Here is a 20,554-nt window from a genome sequence, read left to right as displayed (position 1 = left end):
ACTTTTTTTCCGCAATCTATTGTTCCTGGGTTATTTCACTTGTTTGTCACGAATTCACCACTGTATTCGAATATGTATTCGAATACTTTGGCTTTTGGTGCCTTGTATATCTTGGGTAGTCATACCCATGATATACGAACTTCAGAAGAAATATCTTTGTTTACCTGCTACTTCAGTTCCGTCTGAAAGACTATTTTCCACAGCAGGTCTTGTCACTAATTACCGTAGAAATAGACTGAAGCCAGAAAACCTCAATAATATTTTGTTTTTACACAACAATATAAAATAAATATTCATATTTGTCTTTATTGCTTAGAACTGTAACTCTTAAATAATATGTATTTTTAAATTTAATAATTATACAATTAATTATACATTTTTTCAAGTATTAAAATTTGTAATTATTTTTTCAAATTATGAATCTCCCCTAAATTATTCTTTTCAAAGTCTCCATATATGTATTCATTTTAAACCTCATATGAATACGAATACAGCTCTTGGATATTTTATTTGAATACTATTTGCCAGAATAAACGAATACTCCTGGTTTGAATTCAATTCTTCCAGAGAAATTGTATTCATTTCAAAAGTATTCGAATTCATTTTGATGTATTCGAATATGTGAATACTCTGGCTGCATTCGAATACTATTCGATTCTGTATTCGATTCTCCCATCACTAGGTGTTGTACAAATTTTGTTGGCTGTCCTTAGTGATTGATATGCTAATTTTATGTATGAAGTCTCAGTAAGTTTGTGTTTAAAGAAATCCTACTCGCAGTGTCCTATGTTGGCTTCATTCTTTTTAAGTGATTTCCAGACCAGCAATATTTGACTTTTCTCGTGATTTCTTATCCTTACACTTTATGGGTCTTTTGTCTAGTTTACGTATTTCCTATTGCAAATGCACTTTATATTGTAAACACAGTATTTGGAATTATTCTGAGTGCCATTTTTTGTTTTGTTTTTAGGAGTCTTTGTTTAACAGTAGCCTATTGTGTTTTGAATATAGTTCTAGTGTTGAATTTTGTATTTGTTACCTACTCATCTAATTTTCTCCAATAATCCTGGACATAAATGAAAATTTATCACTATTCTGATTTACTGACTCAGGAATGATTTTTCTAGTTCTGTATACTTGTTTATTAGGAGTATCCCTATCTCTTAATACTCACCCATCAAAAAAGGAAGCTTGTTTTGGACTTCCACTTCTATTGTGAAGTGGATGGAAGAATAAATGCTATTAATGTGATTCAAAAACTCAATTTCATTGGTGTCACCAACTTCAGTTTGGTGTCTCCATGAGGAAAAACAACAAAGGTTTCATCCACCAAAATTGATGGTTTAAAGCTTTTTATTAAAATTCCTCCATAAATATATTGGAAAAAAGGATACAATGAATAACCCATTGCCATCCTCTCATCTTGATTGTAAATTTAACCCTCTAACTCAAAATAATTCCATTGAATGCATACTTCTAACAGTTCCATAATTAATGGCCTGGGAAGTTCAGTCCTTTCATTTAATGTTTGGTCTTCTTTGAGACGTGATCCAATGATGTTGAGAGTTTCTGGAAGTGGTACATTTGTGAAGAGACTTACATCAGTCAAAACTTACAAGCATGTTAATTTTAGTAAACTTCAGGGATTTTGATTTCTCTACAAACTCCCCAGGATTTTTGATAAAAGTAAGTTTTTCCTACCAATGGCATTAAAATGTCCAAAAGGACTTTACACAATTCCTTGTGAGGTTAGTTAATCGTGATACTAATTACAGGCTAGAGCGGGATGCTAGGTGTGTGGATTTTGGGAAGACCATACATAGATTTTGGAATGGCAAGGGATTAATTTAGATAATTTGTCTGAAAAATGTGCTTTATGGTTTCTTAAAGTGTCCTTTCGCTACTTTACATTAAAAGGAATCAGTTGTCTTTGTTTAAAACTGTATGTTTGCCAGTATTTAAAGTTTCCGTAATCTTTTACTGAGTCAACTACAACAGTAGTATTGCCTTTATCAGCTGGTGAGATTTTGGCTGTGTCGCCTTTCCCAAGGAACAACAGACTTTTCCTCCTCTATTGCCAAATTAGGCTTTGTAGAAGGAATTTTCTTGAGCAAACACAGTGGCCTCGTTATCCTGTTCCTGAGACAAATGTGAAACATCCAACTCAATTCCAGTTACGGAATCTAGTGACTACCGATTTTTGTGTCACAGAAAAGTTTAAACTCTTAGATAAAACAAATGTTCCCATTTCATTGAAGATTTTTGAAGAGAGGTTTTTAGATTTATATTATTTGCACCCGTATTCACTTTTCCAACTTTAGGCAAATTACATTCTTTGGGTGTAATTTGTTCAAGATTTTATGTTTCTTGTTTTTTTCAGATTCAGAAACCTTTTTAAAATTATTTAGGTTTCGATCAAGTTTTGTTAGATTCAATACTAATACTTGCAGAAGGCTTCTTTCACAATGGGGATATGCAATTCTTTAAGTAATAATTTAGATGCAAAATACTAAATTTTACTGCCTTTCCAACTATGAAATTGGTTAGTCAACCATACAGGCATAATGTTTTCAACATTACATTTATGCAAAAAAGTAAAATGATTAGTGTGTTTAGCTAACAACTGCTATACTTAGCCTTTATATTGCCTGTACTTTAGTGAACATTTCTCTTGAGTAATTGAAACCGACTTTGCAACAACTACCTAAAAGTGTTCAAAATGTATCATTTAAATACAGGGAGTTTAAAAAGATACGTATTTTAAATTCACATATTTATTCAACTTCAAGATATACGAATATGAAACTTTATTCACATACTTACGAATCTCTAAAGTTCAGATTATAAATGTTCAATATGTCCTCCATCAGGGACATGAACAATATCACATTGATACTCACATTCCTCCCATACTCGGGCAAGCATGTCCTTCGTCACTGATATAGCAGTACGGTTCTTCAACTCTTCCAGGTTCTGTGGGAATGGTGGTACATAAGTGTTTGTCTTTAATGAATCCCTGTAGGAAGAAGTCAAATGACCGGTGAGGTCTGTAGGTGACAAATCCGGTGACCGTGAAGCCCAGGTGAGACATGCTAAGTTGCCAGCTCTTTGAAAACCAATCCAACGGTTCGGTTTCATTCAGATATTCACGCACTTGGCGACTCCAGTGACAAGATATCCTGTCTTGTTGTATAATGAAGTCCTTTACATGCATTCGCGGAAACAAGTTTTGTAACATACCAAGACATTACCAACGCTCACCAATGCAGACATTAACCTTTGCTGACCGCTAACCGTGTCCATCAAAGAAGAATGGACCGTAAACAGATGATCGGGATATCACACAAAACACATTGACTTTGGGCGAATCTCGTACACGTTCAATGGCTGCATGTGGATTTTGTAGGCCTCAAATTTGAATATTGTATTTGTTTATCTGAACACTAACATGATCACTACATCACTGAACACAATGTGTTGTGCGGAAGTGCTATCATCGTCAATAGCATCGATAATCTCGTTACAAAATGCCACATACATATGTTTGTCATCAGGACACAGAGCTTGTAACAGCTATAACTTGTACGGTTTCATAACCAACCAACACTCAAAACACGCAAAATTGTTGTTGTAGGCAATTGTAACTCCTGTCTGGCATGGCGATTTGATTTTGAAGGACTACGAGGGCGGCAAGGACTCTTTATTTTACATACACATTCTGTATCTAGGAACTGTCGAATTCCTCTTTGCACACTCGAGAACATAAAATGATTTTTGCTCCGGATGTAGACATTTTAAACATATAACGGTTATCAAGCAAAACAGAAGGCAACTGACATAAAGCGGCTACTAATATATAATAGACTGTATTAGTTTTTCCAATAGCCTAGCCGAGGTGCAGCGATCAATGTTTGAACAAAATAATAATTTGTAATAATATTCTTTTTGAAACAACCTTGTAATGACTCATTTCATACACCCATCTCACATTCATTTCAATACTTAATTTAATTTAGAAAGTTATTAGTAATAATAATTAAATAATTAAGGAATAATTAATTATAAATTGTCTCAAATTTTAATACAAACAATAATAAATACAAAATTAAATATATCAAAATTAATCCAAATTCACCTTATTACATATAAAACTCAAAAGTTATAAAGTAAACTAAAGTCAGTGATACAGTGTGCAGGGGTGATTGTTGAGTGAAGAGAGCAGAGGTTTAAAAGTTTAGAGGAGAGAGGGATATGGAAGAAGTGAAGCAAGATTATTATTTTAAATAAAGAAACTGGTTACATTTTATTCAGCAGTATTTGGTTCAAAAGAAAGGTTAATTTATTAAATTCATATTATCACTGAAGTACAGAGAAGCAGAAGACAGACATTGGGTGAGAAAATTCCTTTTAAATTTAACAGTGATCTATTGGAAGAACATAAAACCCAGGAACATTCGATTTGGCTAACAATTAAAAATTAATATAATTAAAACTTAACAAAATTGTTTTTCAAAACTACAATATCTTTTATTAAAAACAATACCTAATATTTCTATTTCATTAAGCCAGCACGACCACCCAGCCCTAAAATTTAAGAACTGTATTAAAATAATTTACCATTATTGTATCCTCCATCTTGTTTCAAAATTCAAACCTGTAAGTCAATTAATTTATCATCATTAAAGTTCACATTTATATCATACTGAGTTATTTATTATTTCTAGCTATAATCATCAGAATACAAATTAAGTTTAACCATTTATTTACAGTGTATAGTAGTAGTATATTACAACCTATCTATAAAGTCAACTTCAACATTGGGAGAGTAAAATAAAGGGATATTTAAAAACAAATAACAAATTTATTTAGTATCCAAACTAATTAAAAAACATATTTTCCTTAATTTAGGCCATACATTTTCTAAGATAATAAAATTTAATTATACAATTTATACAAATTTAAAAATGTTTCTAATTTTGAAAAATGTGAATAGATTTTTCATAAGCTTTTTTAAATCATTTCATGTAATACTATTAGGAAAATTTAAAAGCTAGTTGGATGTGTATGAATCAAACCAGATTTTTTTGATTATCGGCATACAGATTAAGATAGATTTCCATAAGACTAGATTAGTACTTCATAAGACACCTGGAATTTTAAAATTTCTGGACATTTCCACCTGTCTCTAGATTCACTTGGTCTAGGTTCACTGTCAGCCAGTATTGATATCTGCCTCTAGAATCTGGAGTATAATCTGAATGAATCAGATCTCTTGCAACTCCTGACCTTAACTCTGATAGCCCTGTCTGCCCTTTAAAGAAGTCCAACTTCTAGAGACTGGAAATCAGCCTTAGGAAGACTTCTGTCTCTTGAAACTTCTGATCTCTAAAAAGGGGTTTGCTAGCCTTTAAAAATGTTCAGCTCTATTCATAATTTCATTAAGCTTATGGATTTTAGAATTCATAGTCCTATGGTATGACCAAACTATAAGAACTTTCAGCTCAATGTTTCTGGGTATGGGAACTCCAAACTTCAAGCAACTTCTAACATCTGAAAAGTAAATTCTAGCTTCTAGAAGCTTTGTTTTGGAGTTTCTATTATCTTGGAGTTCTCAGTCTTCTAGAGGTTTTCAGTATATGGAAACTTCTGTGCTATGTAAGCTTCCAACCTCTAGATGCTTTCAGGGTATAAGAGCCTCCGACCTGTTTGATAATTTAGTATAGGATTTTAAGCATCTAATAACTTCTATCTTTAGGAGGATTGAGACATCTTGAATATTCTAGCTGCTAAAAATGTAAGGCTCTTAGGCATCTTGTCCTGGCATCAAGAAACTTCTTACTTATAGAAGTTTTAGACATAGAATTTCCAGGTCTCTGGAAGCATCCTTTATTTAGAGGCATTAAGTCTAAGCAAGGCTTTTGGAAGCTTTAGAGCCTCTAAAAGTTTCAAACTGTGAGGACTTCTGGATTATTGTTTACTAGTCTCGGTCTTGCAGATGCTTCCAATTTCTACCAGGAGATTATTTATAAGATTTACCTTGTAATTGTGTAGATAACAGTTTTAGCATTAAGGCTATACCCTGTTTGGATAAAATTTATTTCATTGCTTGTCTAAGCCAGTTATGGTTCAAAACTGTGGATCCCTAGGATGACCAGGATTATTGTGTAGAAAATGATTTGGCCCTAGATTTCAACCTCCTACTTCCAAAACACCCACATTTAAAATGAATTGTAAGTCTAATTATTAAGCTATGCTTATCTATTAAAATTTGTGTACACGTAAAGTAGTTCTGTAGGAAATTGTTTTGAATCTACAACGCCATCTCCTTCAATCCGGTTTGCTTCCCTTTCTGATTGCCTATCACAATAAACTTGACCTTATCATTTATTTAATCGTACAAAGCAATTGTCCAAATCTTTTAAAGATCTATTCAAAATTACATGTATAACACACAACTCTACAATTTAAAATAAAGGAGTAATTTGACTTGATGTCAAAAATTAATTTAACAGATAATATAGATGGCAATCACAACATCAATACTTAATTCTGAGACTTTAGGTAATTATTTATCTCTCAGTTAGAGGATTTTGGGCTATTTTGTAACATTTCATTAATACTACACTAAAAATATAAACATTAAGGTAACACTGACAGTTAAAAAACAATGAATATTTTTGTAATATACAAAGGCAAGTGTCCGTTATCCTGCTGTACTTACATTACTTATAATTTAATTGTATATAATTGTTTACTATTATTATTATACAAATTATGCATTTGTTCAATAAATATTTTGATAAAATACATATTAAAATGTAACAACAAATAAAGTCTAATAAACATTTTGTATGTGGCATACAGTATTTTAAATGTTATAAATTTAAACTTTCGGTAAGGGTTTGTTTAATATTTTGTTTATAGATTAAACTAAATAAAATATGAATTGAAATACAACTATTTATGTGTATACATAAAATATAATTTCTTATAATATAAGTTGATAACTTTAAGGATAAATTGAATTATAAAATGTTATCTAGATCATTAATAAAACAAATTGAGGTTTCTCACATTGTTTTGTACATAGAAAATAAGGTTGCAAAGATTAATTGATCTAAGAGATGTAGAAATGGTAATTCTTAAAGACTTAACATTTAATTACAAATAATACATCATTATAAACATTCAAACGTCTATATAAAATATTTAAACCCAAACATGGCACACAATTAACTGTTGTGGAATATTTGGCAACGAAACAAAACATTAACTAATGTTTTAACTAAATATTAGGCAGTAGTCAGTAAGGATATGGTACATTAGCCTAATCCACAACATTTGCCAATTTTGAATAAAATGATAGGCTACTTACAAAAAGCAACAAACCGTAAACAATAATACATCTTGTGTTTGTTATATTTTAATCAGAATGGAATTTGTTTGAGGAAGTGTTATATTTACTCCAATGAAACATTTCAAATTGCTTTATGAATGATAGATTTTATAAAGGAATATATTATTGTATTTTTGGACAAGGGAGTAAGAAAGTAATTTTCTGAATACTGGAGATTTGAGAATCCATCATACTCATACATCATTATGAGTTTTGAGAAGTTTTTACTGATTCAAAAGTTAAGATGGTTTAAGTGGAAGAGGAGAGATTATTAGGGAACCTGACTTAATATATTTCTACGATGTATAATAATCCCTCTCGTCTACACATAATCATTGATAATCAGAATAAACTAATTTATTCCATCAAACCAAACCACCCTCTCTTAAAACAGTGTCATTTGAAGCAACTGTTACAATGTCACTATCAATCAAGATAAATGAACTAGGTGGTGAAAGTTCTGATCCACGTGGACTATCAGTCTTATCCACCAAATCCACTGTGTGATCTTCCTTGTCCACTATTATACATTCAACTGCGTTCTGTAGTTCAGCACTACTCACCTCCAAGTCATCATCCTTTGCAATAGCCAATTGCCGTGTTTCATCTGCAATACTTTCAGAGAACTGTATAATTCGATGAAAGTCTCCCAGATGTGACCAGAAGGACAGACTCTTCTCTCTCTCTGTCAGAGGTGTCACAGCGGGTGGTCTGATGAGGACTGTGTGTTTGGCATCAATGTCCCTAGCCATAGATATCAGCTCTGGTGGGGAACAGTGATTTCTGTAGAGAATGACGTGGTAGCCTTTTCTGCTCAGATTGTAAACTTTCATTTTGATTTCTACCGAAGACCTCTTCATGGAACAAGGAATCAAGACGACCTTGAATACAGGCTGCTGTTTACTAAATCTCCTACGAAAAACCAAATTAAAATTAATTTTTTTCAAACGCAATTAATAAAGAATAATTATTCATTGATATCTTTAGGGTATCCAACATTATCAGTGTCCATCCATTTGTTAAGAAAATCTAATGAACGAAGCGACTAAATCAACTAAAAGATTAATCAAATTCTATATTCTTTACTAAACATAGGTTTACTACTAACATTTTTTAAACATGTAAATACCTCTTAAAAAACCGCTATACACTTTATGGAATAATTAATTTATCCATACACCATTACTCTATGACATAGATTTTAACTGGAGCTGAATATAACTAGCCACATTCCAGTACTGTGGCTAGTACAAAGTGAACACTTGGAAAACGTTTAAATAAACTTGTATTTCCTTTATATTAGTTTTCTGATTATTACTTTCTATATTATAATCAACTAATTCTATCATAAGTTGATCCACTGTTACCGCTCTTCATATAGAAAATTTCTTATGTCTTGAGCATTAAAAGGTGTTTAATTGGAGGTATTTTCTGAATATAAATCAAAGAAAATGACAATTGGTTGCGAATTTGATTGAAGTTTTCTAATTATATTAGTTTTGTATGTGCCTCCCTACAAAAAATACCACACAGCAATCAGGAGTAAACCAAGCCAAAGTACAAATGCTCAAGAATCATTTATTACAGACATTTCTTAGAAAACACAATAATGATCTTAACTTAACTCTACAACTTAACTTAGTTCAATGATGAACTTAATTCTACTTGAGTATGATGATAACACACAAGTATTTGATACAATAATGTATATTTTATGTAAAATGTTTATTTTAGTGTACAGTAACTCTTTCGTACATTATAGAGAACAAAATTTATCTTGAATGCTAATGATATCCGTTTCTAAATTCTAATTAATTTGAATTATAAGTGCTCACAAGAAAATTTATCCATCAAAATCCACCTCAAACCAACCTTATATCACCATGAAGTAATGAATGTACTTTCTTCCTGTTTTTCAAATTCAACTTTTTTACATTGAGAAGAAATCTCTAAGTCAACATTTTTAAATATCAAACCGTACCGTATTTCAAATTAAATTAAAGGTAAATAAAACTTTTGTAAACAAAGTTTTGCCAATACGAAGGATATACAACAAAATAAAGTGTAAAAACAGTTTGCTTAAACATTTTGTGCATCCTGTAAATAGGACTAGCTGTAATTTAAAATATTTATGCTGAAATAATCAGGGTTTGAGATCTTTTAAATGAGAGATATCATGACAGGTTTACATTTATAAAATTCCAAAACCAAGCTCATACCTCCAAAAAGTATAATTGTGGAACACTTAACAGACTGGAAAGTCTCATTTCCCTGAGTTCTTTGCAGTCGAAAATGTGGGGTTAGTGTACAGAAAGATTTTTATTTCAATTTGTTTGGCCGATATACGTAATGGCCCACAGTCTATCTTTTTATAAATAAACACCATATTGAATTTGGAAAACAATTCTCAAATTTAAGATGTTACATTTAAAGTTTAGAATATTCAAGTAGGTGCCTATTTGGAGTATTCTCAATGTTAAATTCTACAAGGAATCTCAATACTGAGTTATCAAATCTCCATTATTAAAGGAAATATAAAAAATGGCCAAGAATAGCTTTCTTAACCATAAAATTACATTTTATATCAAAACATAATAAAATATAGGGTGTTTTTCCATAAGAAAAAAATACAAAACTGAAATAAAATTTGAAGTACATACTATTAAATGCCTCTAAAAACAATCCCCATTTAAAGGATGGCTCATTTAAAAAGGCTTTATATATATATATATATGTTTAGAACCTCAGCACTTGCTGGTCCAGGAGCGTAAATCGTGCATGCCTTGTTGGTCATCGCGCCTCATGCTGGTCCGGGCCTTGAACGTGTTGGTCCGGACCCGCAAGTTACGAGGCTCTGTATAGAGCGTGTAACATCCTGGACCAAGAAGTGCTGCTTGCCTGTAAAGTTCATTTTATTGTACAGTAGTTCGCCTAGTGTGAGTATAACAAACTAAATACTCGAATGAGGGGAAATCCCCCACCATTCTCGGACCAAGATTTGCCGGGTTTCTGTACAGGGCATACTGTAGAACGTTGAATAAAGTGCTTTCTCAAATCACATCAAATCAGTCTTTATTGCCTTTTAACAGCATACAATATGAAGCAGTCTGTATTAGCCAATGTATTAGCCTATCTACTCATTCATACACAATTATACATACAAAAAGTTCCTCATCCATACAAACAGGCAATGCCTAATCGGATCCTGTTAAAACGTGTTTTGATTTTAATTTTCTATTCCCAGGCGGCTTTCCATGAACTAACATACCGTGTCAAAAGCACCTGACACCAATAGGCATTGAAGACGAGATTTAAATTTTTTGGTACTGCCAATGTTTTAAGATCCTCAGGGAGCCTATTAATCAACCTAACACCAGCCTGCGATGGCAAATTATGAGACGCCACCGTTCGATGTGGTTGACTGCGATAGTTATCCCTGCCTCTTGTCTCATACTGGTGAATGTTCCTTCCCTGAGCCAATGTGCTCTTTGATTTACAGAACACAGCCACCTCGAAGATGTAGAGGCAGGGCAAGGTCAGTAAACCAAGCTCCCTGAAGGCATCCCTGCCCGACTCTCTTCTCTTTAATTTTGAAATGATTCGTACACAGTTCGTTGTTTGTACAGCTGCCCCAGAGTCTTACTCCATATGCAAGGTGCGGATAAACAAGGGCAAAATAAGCCATTCTCAGGATGTCGTGAGAACAGTGTTTTTCCAGATTCCGCAAAGCATACAAACCTGAAGTTACTCTGGAACAAACACTTTCAACATGACTGTCCAAGGTCAGACCTCGATCTAGGTACATCCCTAGGAATTTGATGGAGTCAGATTCCTTTAAGAGTTTGTCATCTACCAGGACAGCAGGTCGTGCACTACCTTCACGCTGTCTCAGACAAAAATCAATTGTGTTTGATTTTGAACTGTTTGTTTTCAAATTGATTTCCGAAAAAAATTGGATGCATGAATTCACTGTGACAAATTAATTAATTTCAAGCTTCTGCAAAGAATTTGCGGTAATGCAAAGAGTCGTATCGTCAGCATATTGAATCACCTTTCCATTCTGGACCGATGAGTTTAAATTTTTAACGTAAATAGTAAAAAGCACTGGGCCATGGATCGATCCCTGAGAGACGCCATTTGCCATTTTCAATTTTCCTGACATGGCATTTGAGATCTGCACGCACTGGTCTCTATCCTTATGTAGGACGAGATCCACCTGTGTGGCAGACCCCGTATTCCACATGTCGCTAACTGATGCATCAGTGTCCCATGATGCACGCAGTCAAAAGCCTTAGAAAGATCGAGAAATATGCTGAGCATCTTATCCCGTCTTTCAAAACCATCGACAACAATATCCACAAGACTTGAAACCGCATCAATTGTTCATTTGTTTTTACGGAAGCTGAATTGTTCAGGACACAGTATGTCAAATCTTTTCAGAAAACGTTGTAGTTCATTCAAAAATGCCTTTTCAAAGATTTTGCTGAAAATTTGCAGGATTGCGATTGGGCGGTAGTTTTTGGTTTGATGAGGATCTTCTTTCTTAAAAGTTGGGGCAATTTTTGCTGTTTTTACATCATCCGGGTAAACTCCAGATAGAAATGAGGAGTTTACCACTTTTTTAGTGGAGTCAAGATATGCTTGGAGCATGTTTTGACTAGCCACATGGACATACCACTGTTGTTACAAGATTTCTTTCAATTTAGTTTTTGCACAATACCAGCCATCTCAGCCTCATCGACAGGGGTTTCTGTAAGGACGTGAAGTATTTAAATAATAGAGAAAGCGTTCATTAAAAGCATTGTACACTTTATTTGGACACTGAATGTTATTTAAAAAATTCCAACTTAAGGTGATAAATTAACTCGTTAATATTTTGAGGGTTTAGAGCTCTTTGGACCGTATTTTCTGCAAGCCTAGTCACCGGATCAAGTCCATTAATCACAATCTCCTGAGCGAAGTGAACAGAGATGGCAGGATTTAACACGAAAACGTCAACTTTCGGGATGTTGGTGATAACGTTGTTGATGGTTGTACTCGTCGTGGCACATACTCGTGTAGGAGAGTTCACTGACCAATTTGGACCAAAAGATTGAATAATATCACGCAGCCGCCGAGTATGGGGGTCGTGTGGTCCAGTGTGTTTATATTTAAATCGCCAATTAAGAGAAATAGTTGATTGTTTGAAAACGAAAATTGGTTAGCAGGCTCTCTAGTTTTCCAAAAATGGATGAAATAAAACTTCGGTTGCTTTTTGGACGGTATATTTGAACAATATTAACTTTTTCGGATGAATTTAAATTGATTTGTGATTAATGGACTTGATCCGGTGACTAGGCTTGCAGAAAATACGGTCCAGAGCTCTAAACCCTCAAAATATTAACGAGTTAATTTATCACCTTAAGTTGGAATTTTTTAAATAACATTCAGTGTCCAAATAAAGTGTACAATGCTTTTAATGAACGCTTTCTCTATTATTTAAATACTTCACGTCCTTACAGAAACCCCTGTGGTTGAGGCTGAGATGGCTGGTATTGTGCAAAGACTAAACTGAAAGAAATCTTGTAACAACAGTGGTATGTCCATGTGGCTAGTCAAAAAATACCAGCAGCCTCAAAATCAAATTCCAGAGTATGAATGACTTAAATTTTTTTTCAAATTTCAAGGGGATTTTTGCAAAGATTGCCACACCACTTCCCTTAAGATTGGAACGAAGGAAAATATATGCCAATTCATAATTTTGTATTTTTTAATGCTGATCGGTTGTAAAACAGTATTCCGATATTACAATAATATCAGGTTTTCGCTCATTGCACATGAGGTCCAAATCTTCTAACTTATTGGTAGCAGATTGAGCATTTAGGTGAATAATTTTGAATTTCGTAATTTTATGAATATTTTGAGTGGTTTCTGAAAACGTGTTTAACAATTTTTATGAATTTTAATGTTCTGAATAAAAAAACGGGATCTGATATCCCTCTCTCGTTTTACATTCGTCATAGGCTCTTCGTTTCTTTTTGACAGGAAAGCGTATATTGTTTTCGTCAGGTTTTACAGGCAAAGTAGCTTTGATGACGTCGCCGTAAGTGTCATGCTGCATGAGACGGTTCTGGGCCGGACTGGCGGGCGACTCACAGATATCAGCAACAGCAGGTGAGGCAGCGGGCACTGGGCAGTGTTAGAGACAACTCAGGCCCTCCACTACCATTTCGCCCAGCAGCTCTTTACCCGGCAATCGCAGATGCATGCCATCCGTGTGAACCGGTTTCTTCCGATATCATTGATATCGAGGAGCTTGAGGTTTGAGTCTCTCACGCACAGCTCCTTTATGTAGTAGTTGGCGAGAATGGTCCGTTGGTTCACAGGATGGTTAACGAGCAGTTCGCGAAGATAAGGGATCGTTGCCAAGATGACATCGGCCGAACTCAGTCGAGCGGTGACTCTTTCTTCCAGGCGATTATAGATGTTGTGTGACTCACCGGCAGCAATGTCGTTGGTTCTGGCGAGCAGGATGAAGCAGCTAGAAGGAGGCGAGGGGCCGCTGGACGTTACATTCAGGAGTTTGGCCCCGGGTTTACATATGCCAGTCACTTTGGTAGCCGATGAGACGCGGTTCTGCACCATGGCGGCCAGGAAACGGGTATGACCCTCAATCACAACATTCCTGAAGGAAAGCAACTCTCTTTTAATTTTGCCTTTCAATTTTGGCCTTCTACCAGGAGAAGATATTGGAGGAGGGTGTTGTCCGGATGGTTTACTACTGTTGCAGGTTATTGTACGGGGATTTTTTTGCTGAGCTGTATTAGTGGTTACGATGGTTTTGAGAATGGGTGGTTTCTCGTTTGTATTTTCGAGAGGTTCAAATCTATTGCTGGTCGTAATAGGAACATATTTTTTTATTTTAACAGACAATCCAATCACCCGTCGCCTGAGAGTAGCCGCAGGAACACCCCTAGACCTCCCTCTCGGCCCTTATACATTCAATCTCTGCCTCGAGTACCTGAATAGTTGTCCTCAGATTGGTGACTAGGTCGCGAGTCTCGGAGCACTGTGCGAGCTGACAGCAGGTGGTCACCGGTGGCTTGCACTGAACAGCGCAGTCTCTTACAGAAACTCCCGCTGATACTCCGGACAGTGAAGGTCTCGCAACAAAAATGTCATTTGTATACCGAAGAAGCCTTGTGTCCGATTCAATGGAATGATCGACAACCCTCATCAGATCGCCATTGAGCTGCCTTATCTGCTCCTTTAATCTACAGTTTTCTGACGCAAGTTCGTCAGCATCAGAGGCTCCCGACGAGGCGACAGGCGTAGGCACTTCGAGTGAGTTTGTAGTAGTCAGGTTTTGTTGCAGCGGCAGGGGTCGGATTCTCTCCCGTAGACGCGTGGAACGCAGTAGTCTCGCCCGCCGGTAAACTGATCGATGCGGAGGATCTGGATGGAGTGGCGCTCAGCCCAGGGTCCGGGCCAGGCGTGGAGCAGGCAGGCGGCGAGTTAGATGCAGGCGGAGTAGGTGAAGCAGCGTCGGTCGCAGACCGAGTCCTGGACAGCGGTGACAAAAGCGAACGCATGGTGACTGGGTCTTCACCGCTGTGTTTTTTATTGCAAACAGTCAGTGCCGTTATATTTGGATGCGTTTTAATCGATGCGCTGGAATTTTTTTCCGAGACATCGCCAAGATATGTCTCCATTTTTTAAAAATTCAATGTTGTCTGTATTTAAAATTGAAAAAGAATACAGGGTTTCCCGGTTTTTGTTTTTTCTACTTTAAATTGCATATTTTTGTCAATAATAAGTTAATGAATAAATAAATAAATAGATAAAATTACAAGTCACGGTTATTAAAAGAATCTAAGTAATAAATTAATAACAAATAAAACTTATTAGATTAACAATAAAAACAGTTTCTCTTAGCAAAAATGTGCTTCTGTCGGTGGGAATCGAACCAATGTGTACTGAGTTGCAGTGCCGCGACCCTACTGTTGCTGCCACGCAGGTAGACAAGATGTGGTAGTTACTTCTTGTTCATACGGCTCGTCGCTCTGTGGTTGTGTCAAAAACGGAGTTGCACAGTTGTATTGGAAGTCTAACCTTGCTATTTTTGCGACTAGGTTTAGGGCTAAAACTTACAGAGAAATAAACTATCCAACTCATTGTAAGGCGTTATTCGCATCGGTAATTTAAAAGTGTTCTTCAGTAACTGATTCTAACAAAACTGTGACGTAAAACCTTGCAAAATTCCGTCTGTGTACACAGTACATCCTAGACCAAATTTTACTTTATTATTTATTGTCCTTGAATTTAATACAATAATTGCATAATGCATTTAATAATAATGCATAATTTGTACATAATAGTATTTGTATAATCAAGCCACTACGAAGCGTGGCCGGGTTGGCTATTATAGAAATATAAATATATAAATATTTCAAGTATTTAACCTTCTACGGATCACTGACAAAACATCACGTCATGTAAACCTGTGCCTGGTGGCTTCAGGTCGCGAAAGCGATTTGCTTTTTTAATTTTACCTCCTAATACTTCTAATAATGTCTTGTAGCCTGCTTGATCACCATTACTAGCTAATGTTTTTAACAATGGTCATTCTTTAGTTTATTCAAACACATTTTATTAATATTCTGCAGATTGCAGTTGTATGTAGAAGTTGAAGGATCAGCTGAATTTATTCTCCAATATATAGCACTACTGATCTACTGTTTTCCTCAGCTGTTGTCTACAACAACAATAGTTTGGCATTGTACGATATCGGTTACATGTATTATTATGTACTATTAATAATAATAATAATAATACTATAACTTATCATAATAATACTATAACTTATCATAATAATACTATAATGATAATAATAATAATATAAACACCAGGTGGTTTGATGCTACATAGCATTACAACCGACTATCAATGCTGCCATTCAATTAATTCATGATGGGATGCGCACGGCTTAACAATTCGATCTGCAAAGGGTTAATTGAGTCTTTAAAGGACTGTTGTTGTCTGGAGAGTCAATATTTTCAGGATGGCTAGTAGCAATGAAATTGTCATTTCAATAACATGGCTAATGGATGCTTCATACTATACAATTAATTTGGAATTGAATATTCATACATATATATTTATAAAACTTGTCCACTAATATTTATTTATATATATATATATATATTTTTTTTTTTTTTTTTTTTTTTTTTTTTTTTTCAATAAACATTGAATTACAAAAAGTACTTGCTCCGCCGGGAGTCGAACCCGGATCTCTCACTTTGAATGTGCTACCATTACACCACAGAGCGCTTACTTTTTCCGATTCAATTATTTTGTATTTGGCCGTATCTGTCACATATGCGTTTAAATAAGCAAACTAACATATGATCGGAAGACCAAACACCTGTCAAACGACTTTTATTTACGTTAAATTGTATAAATGGCAATAGCCTTATTTAATTTCAATAAACATTGAATCACAAAAAGTACTTGCTCCGCCGGGAGTCGAACCCGGATCTCTCACTTGCCGGGTGAATGTGCTACCATTACACCACAGAGCGCTTACTTTTTCCGATTCAATTATTTTGTATTTGGCCGTATCTGTCACATATGCGTTTAAATAAGCAAACTAACATATGATCGGAAGACCAAACACCTGTCAAACGACTTTTATTTACGTTAAATTGTGGCAATAGCCTTATTTAATTTCAATAAACATTGAATCACAAAAAGTACTTGCTCCGCCGGGAGTCGAACCCGGATCTCTCACTTGCCGGGTGAATGTGCTACCATTACACCACAGAGCGCTTACTTTTTCCGATTCAATTATTTTGTATTTGGCCGTATCTGTCACATATGCGTTTAAATAAGCAAACTAACATATGATCGGAAGACCAAACACCTGTCAAACGACTTTTATTTACGTTTAAATTGTATAAATGGCAATAGCCTTATTTAATTTCAATAAACATTGAATCACAAAAAGTACTTGCTCCGCCGGGAGTCGAACCCGGATCTCTCACTTGCCGGGTGAATGTGCTACCATTACACCACAGAGCGCTTACTTTTTCCGATTCAATTATTTTGTATTTGGCCGTATCTGTCACATATGCGTTTAAATAAGCAAACTAACATATGATCGGAAGACCAAACACCTGTCAAACGACTTTTATTTACGTAGGGTGGCCATGACCCTAAAAAAATTAAAATGTTTTGTGGGTGATAATACAACAAAAATGTTACTGAAATAGTAAAAATTATGTTTTTATTAAAAAGCGAAAATAATCTTTCTCTGAGTATGTGTGTGAGTAATAACAACTTTCAATATCTGTATTTAAGCCACATTTATGCTAAATTATCACCCACAAAAAATTTAACACTAGGTCATGGCCACCCTGCATATATAATTATATTTCTTCTGCTATGAAACATGAAGAAACAATCTAAATCTCTAAAATATGAAACTTACATATTATGATGGAGCTTGTCAGTCACTATGATTTGAGCTGCATTATGGTCCAAATCAAAATCTGCACCTTGGCCCACTTCCTCCAAGTGTTTCATAACATTTTCGGAAACACAAATTCGTGACTGAAAACAAATTTGTTTACTATTACCAACCTTACAAAATATAAACTCCTTAAATGTGTATACACAGTGCATTTTAAAATTTCCAGGGCTGTTTACATTTTCCGAAGGGAACAGCATGTAGTCATCAGGATAATGTGATTGTTCGATGACTGAAAGGATTTTCTTTGCCAAAAGCTGCCTGGCATTGAGTGCCTGAGCACCAGTTTTCTGCTTTCCACATTCATCTTCGTACTTGGCGAATTCGATCCATCAGACAAACCTCTTTGTAGTATGCTACTGTCACTGTCTGGTTAGGAGGTATACATTCTCAGTGGATTCAAATAATTTAACTGAAAAAGTTCACTATAAAAGTCATACAATAAAAATTTTGTCAAGATAAAAAAGTAAAACTAATTACAAACAACACTTCTTCCATTTAACCCTCCAAGTGATGACTAAACCACTTCAAAGTGCTAGGCCATTTTCGAGCATATGATATTTTTTTTTAAACAACTTTTTATATACAAATATATGTTCAAATTGCATGTATTACATATGGTTTTTTTTCACAAACATATGTTCTATAAGATCAAGTAAAAATAAAAATGTTTATCTTTTATCATAAAAAAATCTGGTCCTTCTAACCGGTTGTGTAGTTTTTTATATTTATATTTTTCAAAATCCTTGACGTATAGTTTTTACAAAATGTAGTAGTCCTAAATCTAAAAAATATGCAAAATGTTCCAAATTTAATGCTGAATAAGAAAAATATCACTAAATAACCTTTTGCACAACATATCACATTGTTTTCCAAATTCAATATGGTGTTTATTTATAAAAAGATAGACTGTGGGCCATTACGTATATCGGCCAAACAAATTGAAATAAAAATCTTTCTGTACACTAACCCCACATTTTCGACTGCAAAGAACTCAGGGAAATGAGACTTTCCAGTCTGTTAAGTGTTCCACAATTATACTTTTTGGAGGTATGAGCTTGGTTTTGGAATTTTATAAATGTAAACCTGTCATGATATCTCTCATTTAAAAGATCTCCAAACCCTGATTATTTCAGCATAAATATTTTAAATTACGGCTAGTCCTAATTGGTAAAAACAAAACAATGTTTTTTCGCCCAAATTTTACTAAAATGTTTACCACATCAACAAGTCACAGTAAGTAGTTGAATAGTGAGTATTGTCTCAAAATAAACACATATTCAGTTACTGACATGAGTAAAAGTAAGACGACCGTAACAGACAAACACGCATCGAAATCAGCTGACTATTCTTCTTACTCTTCCTCGCAACCTTCTGAATTAAATAGTTCTAATTACGTTACTAGATAGGGAATTTATTCCTACATGTAGCCTTATAAACCACGTCATTATTGAGCGAACCGTTCGTCTGTGATATGAAAAAAACGAACATATCGCACAGTGCGATAGTAGCACTTTGAAGTGGTACGAACATATCACACAGTGCGATAGTAACACTTTGAAGTGGTACGAACATATCGCACAGTGCGATAGTAACACTTTGAAGTGGTACGAACATATCGCACAGTGCGATAGTAACACTTTGAAGTGGTACGAACATATCGCACAGTGCGATAGTAGCACTTTGAAGTGGTACGAACACATCGCACAGTGCGATAGTAGCACTTTGAAGTGGTACGAACACATCGCACAGTGCGATAGTAACACTTTGAAGTGGTACGAACATATCGCACAGTGCGATAGTAACACTTTGAAGTGGTACGAACATATCGCACAGTGCGATAGTAACACTTTGAAGTGGTACGAACATATCGCACAGTGCGATAGTAACACTTTGAAGTGGTACGAACATATCGCACAGTGCGATAGTAGCACTTTGAGGGTTAAATAAATTATTACAACATAAATTATGTTGAAACAATAATTCTTATCTCTGGGTGAAGAATATATCTTAGAATATAAAGGAATATAATGATTTTCTATCAATAGAATTTAAGTACCACATTACAATTTGCTAAGTTTATCAGTAAATCATTATAACATTTGATTCCAGCATATACATTTTTTATAAAGAGTTCATTTGTGATTTTCAAAGGCATAAACATTTTGATTCCGTGTGTTGTAAATTATGGGTATTATTTAACTTTGGTAAGGTGTCTAAATTTGAAGATTTGTATGATTAACTGCTCGACACAGTAGTTTTACTGTTTGCAAAACAAATTTCTAGACAACATTGCTTTTTAAAAATTTACCAAAAAAGACATCAAGCAACTTGGTAGAATTATTTTATAATGCTATAAATGTTATAGATTATTGTAGCTAACACGGTAATTGTACAAAATTTGAGAAAATAATTCTATCTAGGAAAGTTTTTATGTGTACGATTTCCAATTATGCATCCCAAACGATTTTTAGATTTTGTGAAATTTGTGTTATTTATAATAAAATACTCAAAATTTTATGTAATTTATCTAATAGATGCACAAAGAGTATATAGGCTTTACGAAAAAAAGAAAAAAAAAAGAAAAAAAAGTGTTTGGATGCATGTTGATTATATTTCAAATCAGTAAAATGAGACTACTCCCATACCTC

General features: G+C 34.5%; 1 protein-coding gene across 3 annotated transcripts in view; it reads right to left on the bottom strand.

Moving 5' to 3' along the window:
- Window positions 1-7,300: 7,300 nt before the first annotated feature.
- Window positions 7,301-20,554, bottom strand: part of LOC124359935 (5' exonuclease Apollo-like) — a 47,937-nt gene continuing 34,683 nt past the window's right edge. For 2 of the 3 annotated variants that reach the window (XM_046813092.1, XM_046813093.1), the window contains exons 8-9: window positions 17,865-17,986; window positions 7,301-8,308 (exon numbers count right to left, since the gene is read on the bottom strand). In XM_046813092.1, the coding sequence (XP_046669048.1) occupies window positions 7,762-8,308; window positions 17,865-17,986 (669 nt within the window). In that variant the 3' untranslated portion in view covers window positions 7,301-7,761. Of the gene's footprint in view, window positions 8,309-8,908; window positions 10,295-17,864; window positions 17,987-20,554 lie in introns of those variants that run through there. The other variant, XM_046813094.1, reaches the window with a different exon arrangement.

This window comes from Homalodisca vitripennis, chromosome 4 (assembly GCF_021130785.1).
Source record: "Homalodisca vitripennis isolate AUS2020 chromosome 4, UT_GWSS_2.1, whole genome shotgun sequence".
In the NCBI taxonomy this organism is placed as follows: Eukaryota; Metazoa; Arthropoda; class Insecta; order Hemiptera; family Cicadellidae; genus Homalodisca; species Homalodisca vitripennis.
The sequence above is the reverse complement of the archived record's forward strand: the minus strand, read 5'-3'. Positions and strand labels throughout refer to the sequence as shown.